The 10,995-nt window shown below is 49.6% G+C and overlaps 1 protein-coding gene across 1 annotated transcript; it reads right to left on the bottom strand.

The window, feature by feature from the left end:
- On the bottom strand, positions 1-9,147 carry LOC111175166 (complement C1q and tumor necrosis factor-related protein 9). The gene is made up of 3 exons (XM_089899739.1): positions 8,360-9,147; positions 4,441-4,503; positions 1-2,990 (listed from the first exon to the last, which is right to left on the bottom strand). Exons 1-3 carry the CDS (start codon positions 8,523-8,525, stop codon positions 2,218-2,220), a joined length of 1,002 nt encoding a protein of 333 aa, XP_089755865.1. The 5' UTR covers positions 8,526-9,147; the 3' UTR covers positions 1-2,217.
- Between the last annotated feature and the right edge of the window lie 1,848 nt (positions 9,148-10,995).

The following is a 10,995-nucleotide window of genomic DNA, read 5'->3' as shown; positions in this document are numbered from 1 at the left end:
GAAGTTCCAGAGAGCCAGAATCGAGGGCCAACTGGGGCGGGCTTCTAACCCGCCCTTTTCCGTCCTCACAACAATTTACTGTTAAATGGAGTTTGTTTTCAGAGTAGCCTGGTGGGGAGAAAATGCCCCAGTGATAAAAAGAGAACAATGAAAATTTAGTAAAGGCAAGCGCCAGGGTGCGCTTACACAAGTCTCTACAGCTTAACTAGAAATTCTGCGTTTGTTTGTGTACATACGGTAAGTCGCGATTTCATCTTCTGCGGACTTTTTCATCAAAGATTCCAAATTATTTAAAATCCCCAAAGTCCTAACTCCGTGGCGATTAATACCGCATCGTCTGTGGCTGGTTGGTCCTTGGGGACAGCCACCCCACATCGCAGGCCTGCACGGCAGGCCCTTACACAGATGTCAAATCTGCCATGTAAAAATATTCATCAATATATGTGACAAAACTACTTACTTTATCATATTTTTTAAAAGGAGTTTCAAATCTGAGAGCTTTTCTTTAGCCCAGAATGGTTCCTAACCATTTTTAATGCAAACATTGAAGTGTAAAAACACCCTCAAAGGATGCTGGCTTGTGCTACGTTAACGAGGTGTCTTGTGTCTCAGGGAGCCTGGCGTAGTTAGACTTGTAAAAACTGCAGACCAGATCCACAGACAGCAGATGAGAGATAATTCCAAATGGCAGATCAGACACCTCCCCAATCAACTTTATCCTTTTGAAGTTCTTTATAACATGTTTTACATTTCATCTTATACATTTGCCCTGCAAAAAAAAAAAAGAATTTTATGAAAGCTTGTATCCAATATTCTGGTCATAAACTGTACTTTTTTCCTTTATGCCTATCTCACCTATAAAGTTCTGACCCTAAACAGAAGGGAGCTAGTACACGAATTGTTTGGTCCATAACAACACCAGACTTAACACTGGGGAAAAACAGCTCGGCTTATTGCAATTGAAAGAAGCCAAAGCATAAGGACACTCCAGCTCAATAAAGAAAATGATCAGTCCCTACAGCAGGGCCAACGTTAGGGCGCCAAGGCAAGTGGGGGACTTGGGGTGTCTCACGTGCTTCACCCGAGTCCTGGCTCTGTTGTAGAAGAAACATACATTAAGGAAAGCCAATAAAATACCTATAAACAGAAATGATTTCCACATATATCCAAAGTTTTCCAAAACCAAGTAATTTTTCACCTTTTCATCTATAGCAGTGCTGACTGCTTATAATGATAACTCAGAAAATTCCCATTTTCCCAAGGAATGAAGATACTGTCACAACTGCGCTGACTTGGTTGACGTGTGGAGAGAACGGCTGTAAGTCCGTCAGAGTCCCAGGCTGTGGTCTGGAAGATGCTGTCTCTTGAATATGCACTGGGCTTGTCTCCTCTTGCTTCTTTATTAGTTGCTCTCAGCTGATGGAAAAGTGTATGGAGTTAACGTAAGCATAGTTAACGCTTCCAGAATTTTAGGAGGGGATTATTCACTGGACCACAGGGCAGTTCCCCTCTAGATTACTTAAATTACCTAGTACAGTGTAAATGCTATGTCAGCAGTTTCCAGGTTGGCAAATTCAAGTTTTGCTTTTTGGAACTTCCTGATTTTTTTTTTTTTCCAAATATTTTCCAACCATGGTTGGTTGAATCTGCAGATACGGAACTGTGGATACGGAGGGAAACTAAAACAGAGTCAAGTTTGGCAAACAGTTTACTAACAACTGTTTGTTGAGTTGAATGGTGATGAAAACCCAAGATAGAAAGTGAGCAGAGTGTCCTGCAGTTTCCTGGGCTGTGCCATTGTCACCAGCCCAAACTCTTATTAGTCACAGATGGAATAAACACTTCCTTTTCTTTCCCTGTAATGTCCTCAGGAATTCAGATGGGAGATACATCATCACACGGCTCCTTCGAGCACTAAAATGATATCAAAACACTCCCCACAAGGAACGCCCGAGCAAAGGATTCTTCAGATCACGGGAATGATGGAAAATATCAAATACACTGTAATAAACAGAGCAGGTATTTTTACATTTACTCTTGGAAGGATAGCGAATTCTATAGACTCAGTTTTAGGAATAACTTTCCTACTTTCACCTTTTTATGGTTATGACAGTGGTGATATAATTAACGTGGTAAAATCATCAAATAATGTCTTCACCAAGCTGATTCGGGCGGATGGAGAGACAGAGTTATAACCGCTCCCCGCCCCCTGACCCATCACGCGCTGCTGAACAGAAGGAAGCCCGTGAACGTGGTGTCGTCGTCCTCATCCGCAAACAGGCCGTTGAACCTCTCCCCTCCCGTCACCTGCAACCACACCTCGTCCCCGAGCTTCAGCTGCAGGACGATGCCACCGGACGCCTGGTCCTCGGAGCTCATGTAACCGTCCTTGGTGTGCACGACTTTTACCCCGTTTTTGACCAAAGACACCTGGACGTTCCTGGAGAAAACGGTGATGTGGTAGGTGAAGTAATAGACGCCGGCGACGTGGCAGGTGAATTTCCCCGTGGCCACGCTGTAGTGGCCAAACTCGTTGTACAGGATCCTGTCGAACTTGATGGGCACGTCTGACGGAGGGAACTTGCTCAGCACCGTGAGCCCCACGGTGAAGGCGCTTTTGGGCAAGACTGGCGTCTCCCCAATTTTCCCTTTTTCTCCTCGATCCCCTTTCCAGCCTCTCATTCCCCGGGCTCCGGGCTCACCCTGTGGCCCCAGGGGGCCGGCATCTCCCCTGGGACCTGGCTTTCCGGTGGGGCCCACGGGGCCCGGTAAACCAGTTGGGCCCGAAGGTCCAGTGCTGCCCTTTGGCCCTTCTGGGCCAACGGGACCCACGTCGCCCTTCTCCCCCTTCTGCCCTTGGGCGCCGGTCTCTCCTCTGAGGCCTTTCTCTCCCATGGGGCCCACAAGTCCCTTTGGCCCGTGTTTCCCTGGGGGGCCTCTTGAGCCCTGATCACCTTTGACGCCCTTTGCTTCAACGTTTCCATCGGCTCCTGGGTAGGACAAGAAAGAATGGAGGAAGAGACGATTTGTGAAACTTTGCTTGTGAAAACAACTTTGGTTTTTCTATTATTGAGCAAGTGAATGAGATAAGGCAGTGCACAGTTTCAGCATGTGCTCAGGGTTTGAAAGTTAATTTACTCCTAAACTGTGCAGATACACACATGTGCACAAAACACCCTTTGACTCTACTATATCAGCATCGGGGCTCACGTTAGAAATGACAGTTATTTGGGACTTCCCTGGAGGCCCAGTGGTTAAGAGTCTGTGATTCCAATGCAGGGGGCGCGGGTTCAATCCCTGGTTGGGGAACTAAGATCCTGCATGACGAGCGACACGGCCAAAAACAAAAGAAAGAAATGACAGCTCTCTGCCCGTCCCTGAGGGGACGCATCTTTGGAAGAGGGAAGAAGGCAGACAGCAGATTCACCAGGGCTGCTTTGGTAGCTGACGCGCAGCCCCGATGACGTGACGGCCCCCGAGAATCCCCTCACTGGAGTCAGGTGGTCCTGGGTGGGCGCTCACTGCTCGCCGCGTCTGCCGGCCTGTGCACCACGCCAGGTGCGTGGCGCTGTCGTGGTTCCGCCTTCCCCCCTCCCCGGTGCCTCCCGCTTCCCACACCCTGACTGGACAGCCGTGGTCCGAGCTCCGGCTCTGGAGTGAGACGCCAGGATCCAGCCCAGTCTCCACCGTTAATGACAAGCTGATTCCCCAGCTACACCTGGTTCCTCACCTGTACGGCTGGGATAACAAATAAAATATAGGCTGTTGTATTAAGTGAGTCAACACCTGGAAGGCACTTAGAACGACCCAGTGGGTCGAGAACACTGTTCGTGTTGCCGTGGTAACCATCCTCCCTCCCCCTCGGGCGACAGCTGCCAGCATCCTCCCTGCCTCCAGGGCCCGGCTCAAGGGCCACCTTCTGCTGCAGTGCCACCCCAGGCGCTGAGTCAGAATCCAGCGTCCCTCCTCAGGGCCCAGCGCTAAATCAGGCTTCAGCAAACCATGGAGCGCGGGCCACGTCCAGCCTCCACCTGTTTTTGACAGCCCACAAGCTAAGAACAGTTGACACTTTTAAATGGTCACAAATCGTGTTCTGAGATTCGTGACAATTATGTAAAATTCAGGTTTCACTGGAACGCAGCCCCACTTACTAAGGCATCCTCTACGCAGCTTTTCCCTATGACGGCAGAGCTGAGTAGTTGTGACCGAGACCCCGTGGCCCGCAAAGCTGAAAATATTTACTATCTGGCCCTTTATGGAAAGTTTGCCCATCTCTGCAGTGAACCCTGAGCTTCTGGAGAGAAGGACCGTGTGGCCTTTATCGCTGGAGCATCCTTGGAGCCTCGTAAGGGACTTGTCCTTGGTAAGCACTTAATAATTCCTATCCTATCATTGACGGCTCTGGCTGCGGACACAGCAGGACGGAAAGCCATCTCTGACCTGGCTCTCCTTTCTCTCCGGTCGTCCCGTCCTTCCCTGAGCCACCAGGATGTCCTGGTTCGCCTGATGGAAAATGAGAAAATAGGCAGAAGTTAAAATTCTAGCTCCAGTTTCCCTCGATGTGGGTCCCAGTCAGCGATGGAGGGTCCCGGGGAGCCCCAGCCTGACCCGCACACCCCACCCCTCACAGACCTGCGGGGTGAGGGCAGGCAGGGGCAAGCAGCAAGGGTGCTGAGTGCGCCAAGAAGCGGGTTGTGCAGTGGACTGGTGGGCTTCCCAAGCAGCCAGCTCGGATGATCACGATTGCATGTTTCTCACGTGACAAGGACTTGGGGGGGGTGGCTTTGTCATTTGTGCTCCTTTTCCATCACTCTGTGGGGGGTGGAGTGGAAGTACTAGCCTCCTATGAAAGCGCAGATGACCATGGTTACACCACACTACTTGGCATGGGAGAGAGGGTTCCAGAAGGATCTCTCTAGCGCCTTACAGTGGTGGTCAAGGTGCCGTGGAGACCCACTGGGACATCAGGCCATGAGGTTCTGCTGCACGCAGGGGTCCTGATGCTCAGAACAGGCTGCCCCGAGCACCAGCATCCTATGTTATGTCCACACACGTATGTTTGTAAGCTATGTACAGGTAATGTTCTAAAAACATGTTCATTATAAAACATACACACGGGACTTCCCTGGTGGCACAGTGGTTAAGAATCCGCCTGCCAATGCAGGGGACACGGGTTCGAGCCCTGGTCCGGGAAGATCCCACGTGCTGCGGAGCAACAAAGTCTGTGCGCCACAACTACTGAGCCTGCGCTCTAGAGCCCACGAGCCACAACTACTGAAGCCCACGCGCCTGGAGTCCGTGCTCTGCAACAAGAGAAGCCACCGCAAGAGAAGCCTGCATGCCGCAATGAAGAGCAGCCCCCGCTTGCCGCAACTAGAGAAAGCCTGCATGCAGCAGCGAAGATCCAAAGCAGCCAAAAAATAAATAAATTAAAAAAATAAAATAAAACATACACACAAATACATTTGAAAACGGTAAGACAAAGATTAAGTTAATTTTTAGTGTGAGAAATGTGACATAATATCCTTCTAAGAAACATGCGTGTTGTATATAATCTAAATAAACTATATATATAGCATGCAAGTCTTAAGGAAGTATGTGAAACTTGAAAGAACGGGGACCATGGAGGAAGAAGGAGAGAGAATGAGTAGCGGAGAGGTAGAGAAATTTGGTGTTGGATACAGGAGCATCTGTCTTCCTTCTCTCTCCATCTATCTTCTTTTGTGTGTATAGAATATGTTATAACGAGCGTTTTAAATTAAACCTCCCAAATTTGGAGATAGACCACCCAGCGCACACATGCGCCCTTGAGCCGGAGAGACAGGATGAGCGCCAGACGGGGGCTGTGACCTGGCTCCCACCCGCGCCCTTGGCCTGCAGAAATGTTGCCTCGGCTCTGGAGCAAAGGGGACTCAGACGTTTGTAGAGAAAGCGAGGCTGTGAGCCCGCAGTTTGAGTCACGGAGACGGATGCGACACTTCCACCGAGAAGAGTGTAAAGGAGAAGCCAGGGAGGCTGCCCGGCGCTGCACAAGCGCTGAGGTTCCCTGGGCGGCGGGCGCCTCCGAGGAACCGGGTGAGAAAACTGCGGCCGCGGAGAGCACGTGCCCCAGCCCCGGGGGTGCAGGCAGCGAGTGCATCGTCCACTCCGAGGGATGATACAGGAGGCCCACAAAGAGCCTCCCAGGAGAAAGGCCAGCATCGGGCCGTGACGCTTGGAGGGCCGCGGAGTCAGGTTCTGACAGCGTCATCTGAGCGATGCCTTCCCGCGCTTCTCCCGGCCCAGCCCGCTGGTGGATCCAAGGCGGTCCTCGCAGTGAGAAGGGGCGTGGGAGTGACGGGGGCGGGGTGGGGGGAGGGATCTCAAAGACACAGGGTATCCTGTGCGCGTGTGCGGGCACACGCACGCACGTGTACGCACATGTACACATACATGTACACACGTGATACCAGCGGGAGGACAAGGGATGGATTTCAATAAGATGGAGGGTTTGCCGTTCACTTGGACAGGACCCTTCACTCCCCAGAAATGAGACGGGCCTAATGCCCCAAAGCGGCGTGGACTTACTGGAGGTGTTGTTATCCGGTAGGAGAGCCCAGCGCCGAGTGCAGGGCGGGGCTTGGTGAGAAGGGACACTGCCCCTGGTGACCCTCCGCCCCATCCAGCCTACTCAGTAAACGCTAGACCACAAACGCCCTGAGCAGGGAAACACCTACAAACACTTGGAATGTCACACATCTGTGCAGCAGACTTCCCACGCTGAGTAATTCTTGTTTCTCCAAATCTTAAAGGCTTTTTCAAAATCCATATTCTAACAGCACTTACTGGCAAAGCATTAATTTCAGTCCATCCTGAAACTGCTGTGTATTATGCCACTTTAATATTGCCAGAGGAATATCTAATTCCCTGGTATAATCAAGAAATATCAAAAGAGGCTTCTAAATGTTTATCATTAAGTTTGGTGAGGCTCTCATACGACGTACCGAGAAAAATGACAGCGGCTTGTGTTCACGCTTCTCACGAGTCCTGAAATGCCTTACTTAATTGGTGTCCATCTTCCTATGAGTCTGTGATACCCTTGGGACATCCACAGTCAGGACAAGGGCATGTCAATGAACGTAAATGTAAATTCACCTGCTCACAGTTATAATAATTTCCGGGTTGCGGGGGCAGACGTCTTGACAGATCTGACTGACGTTCATCATTGTTTTTTCCTTCTAATGCACATTTGAAGAATTCACATTAATAGAAATGGCAGCTCTGCCCTTCTCAGGATTCTTTACTGCTTTGCATTATCAAGTTCACCTTCAACCATCAGGTTTTTTGCGGGAGTATTTTCAGCACCCATCTCTTTGTGATAGTTCAACAGCATAATCTGAGAACCCCCTGGTCCAGGCACACTTAGTGCAAAACATCCCAACATGCTGAAGGTCAGTGAACCCGGGAGGGTCCCGGCCAGCCTGCTCACACTGTGGGCCACCACTCTTCCCACGGGACATGGCCCAGGCCTCAAATGACACGTGTGTATCTGCAAACCGACCAAGTGAGGCCATTCACACGGATTCATATAGCAAGCATTTTAAAACCTCAATTTTTTCTTCACCTAAATTTATCTTTTAAGAGGTCACTAGAAGTTTCGATGTTTTCTTCCTGCACCCAGATGGGTCCTCTGCTTACATCTTAGGTGTAGGACCCTATGGTCAGACCAGGGCTCAAGAACCCCATTCAGAAATCAAGCCTACAGGTTTTTGTCATGGAAACCACTCACACATCCTGGCTTTTGGGACTGTCCCTCCCAGAGGCTGGATCCTGTCACCAAGTCCCCAAACCGTGGGGAGGTCCCGGGACACAGCACAGATACCCGAGGAGCGGCTGTGGGGCTCCAGGACCCTTCCTGTTCTCTGGCGTTCTGCACCGCCTGCCTCACGGCAAGGCCTGCACCATGCTGGGTGCTCTCTGCCAGAGACCTACCCGTCGGATGTCTCTCTAGGACCCGGTGCCAAAGATCCCTCATACCTGTCGCCTGAGGCAGAAAGATCTATGACATCACAAGCTCCTGAAAACGGCCCTGTAGTATCGGAGATGGTGGCCAGCAGACAGGCAGCCCCACTCAGTGGGAAAGCCCACGAGGACAGGGGTCCTCATGGCTCGTGCTGCCCTGTACCCCACACCCAGTCTGGATCTGGCCGGAGCAGGCTCTCCATCAGTGTCTTCTGGGCAGTGGATGGATGGATGGATGGATGGATGGATAGATGGATGGATGGATGGAGAGGGGTGAGCACACAGGCAATGAATGAATGAAGGAGGTGAAAGGAAGGGGGATGAGCGGGGGGCAGCTGCAGGAACAGGTGGTGGGTACCTGCATCCCCCTTGTCGCCCTTTGCTCCATCACGTCCATCTCTCCCGGGCAATCCATTGTGACCCGGGTTCCCGGGGATGCCAGGGTGGCCCTGCCTGCAGGTGTCCTGTGAGCTCACCATCCCTGCGCAGGCCCCAGAGACGAACAGGAGCCACCAGATCCTCATGGCTCAGATGACAGAGCTGAACGGAAAGACGGAAACAGACTGAAGGGAGAAACTCTCATTGCCGGGGCCACGGACAAAGCCTCTGCTCTTTGCAGTGGTCCAGCTTGGACAGCATAGTCAGGGCGGGTCGGGGGGCAGCTGGGAGCAGACTGGCCGCTCACAATCGAAGGACACTGTCCTTGGAAGGGCACGTGTGACTGGGGAGACTCTAATGGTGGGCGATCCGGGAGAGAGCCACGTTCCAAGTCAGGAAACCCCCGCTGACTGTTTCGCTTTGGGCAAAGAAACTCCAACTGACCGTTTCATTTTGGGCAAACCCCTCCTTGCAGCCAGAGGAGAGATTAATGCTCCCCTCACAGGGCTACTGTAAAAACCAAATTGGAGCACACTGTGCATGAAAGCACATTTTGAACAGTAGAGCAAACATGGAATTAGCATTTGCTCCAGCAATCCCACTTCCGGGCATACACGCAAAAGAACCGAGGGCAGGGACTCCCGCAGATATTTCTACACCCACGTTCACAGCAGCAATGCTGTCCACCATCGCTAAAAGGTGGAAACAACCCACGTGTCCATTGATGCATGAATGGATAAACAAAATGTGGTCCACCCACATGATGGATATGATTCAGCCTTAAAAAGGAGGGAAATTCTGACACAGGCTACAACATGGGTGAACCTTAAAGACACTGTGCTCAGTGAGCTAGGCCAGTCACAAGTGGGCAAATGCTGTGTGATTCCACTTACATGAGGTACTGAGAATAGTCAAATTCAGAGACAGAGAGTAGAAAAGTTGGTTCCAGAACCACTGCAATAAGGTAAAGATCAGAAAAAAATTGAGTCACACAAATTTCTTGGTTTCCAGGTCATATCAAAGTTATGTTTATACCATACCGTAGTCCATTAAGTGTGCATAGCCTTATGTTGAAAAACAATGTACATACCTTAATTTTAAAAATACTTTATTGCTGAAAAACGCTAACCGTTGTCTGAGGCTTCAGCAGTAGCGGTAGTAACATCAAAGATCACAGGTCATCAGAACAAATGTAATGGTGATGAAAAAGTTTGAAATACTGTGAGAATTACCCAAATGGAACACAGAGAGACAAAGTGAGCAAATGCTCAATGTAGGGCTGCCACAAATGTTTAGTTTGTGACAAAACGCGCTGTCTGTGAAGCGCAATAAAGCAACGTGTGCCTATATGCATAGTAACAAAAACTAGAAGCAAATATATCCAAACGCACGTGGTGGTTTCGGAATGGTGAGGTTATGGGAGCTTATCTCTTTTTAAAATGCTTTTTTAAAGTGCCTATAAAACTATTTCTACATATACATTTTTAAAACCCAGCTAGACTGTCATCCAGAGGGTCACATCGCCGTCATATGGAAGCCTCCATGAGCCTCAGGGTGCAGCTTGATGCAAATAGAAGTATTTGGGGACGGAAGGACAGATGTTTCCCTTTAAAATCACAAAGTTACGCCATTTCAGGAAATTGACTTGCGTTTTCTTAGAGCCAAATTCCATAAATAACCTACACCTTCCTCTTCTGTTTAACTCAGAAGTGACTGGTCCTAGTCAAATCAAACTTGCACAGACCAACCTCTGCAGGGGGTCTAGATTTTTCCCTTTTAATTGTTTCAAAATGTGTTACAATTATTCCAGTAATAAAAAGGATCAGGAGCTCCTATAGGTGTCAAATTGGGATAAACTCCATTTTGCTCTCCAGCCAGAGGAGAGCTGAGATAAAAGCAAACATCCATCCTTCTGTGATTCTTACCCTGGTTCTGCACACCTGACACGGGCGGAGATGTATCACCCCAGGCCCGGCAGGTAGACAAACTTCAACAAAGGATCATGAATAAAGGAACATGCTTTGCTCCCAAAGAAGCAGTGAGATAAGCTGTGGCACCATCTCTAAAGAAAAAATTTTTCAAGAAGGACATGACGGTTTGCACAAGGAATAGAGTAGAAATTACATTCATGTGTTATTTTCCAAAATAAAAAGTTACATTTGCGTTTCTCACAAAGCCTCTGGCTGGCTCCTCAGTTTCAATGTTTAATTCCTACTTCTGGTGTTTCTCCAGAGTGCACTGGAGCTAGGACGCCGTCTGTCTCCCATCCTTCCCTCCCCGGCTTCCACCTTCCCTCTTGTCTTCTCTGGATCACTGCCCCCCCTGCCCTGCCCCTTCTCCACGCAGCACCTAGACTAGCGTCACTTACAGGTAACAGCTTGAAGAGAGCAACTGCATCTTCCTACCTTCTTATTTTCAGCACTCACAGTCAAATATCTGTTGAGTGGTTGAATAAATGAATGACAGTGAATAAATAAATGAATGAATGAATGAATAAATAAATATTATCCTGGTTCCAACCACATGCAAATCTTCACCAGGGAGGTGGCTGGATGTTACCATCATCAGTGGTAACAGAAATGTTGGTTGGCACGTGGCTGCCCACAATAGACTCAT

Source organism: Delphinapterus leucas, chromosome 18 (genome assembly GCF_059928025.1).
Source record: "Delphinapterus leucas isolate spDelLeu-1000000601 "Yukka" chromosome 18, BTC_Dleu_Yukka2, whole genome shotgun sequence".
In the NCBI taxonomy this organism is placed as follows: Eukaryota; Metazoa; Chordata; class Mammalia; order Artiodactyla; family Monodontidae; genus Delphinapterus; species Delphinapterus leucas.
The sequence above is the reverse complement of the archived record's forward strand: the minus strand, read 5'-3'. Positions and strand labels throughout refer to the sequence as shown.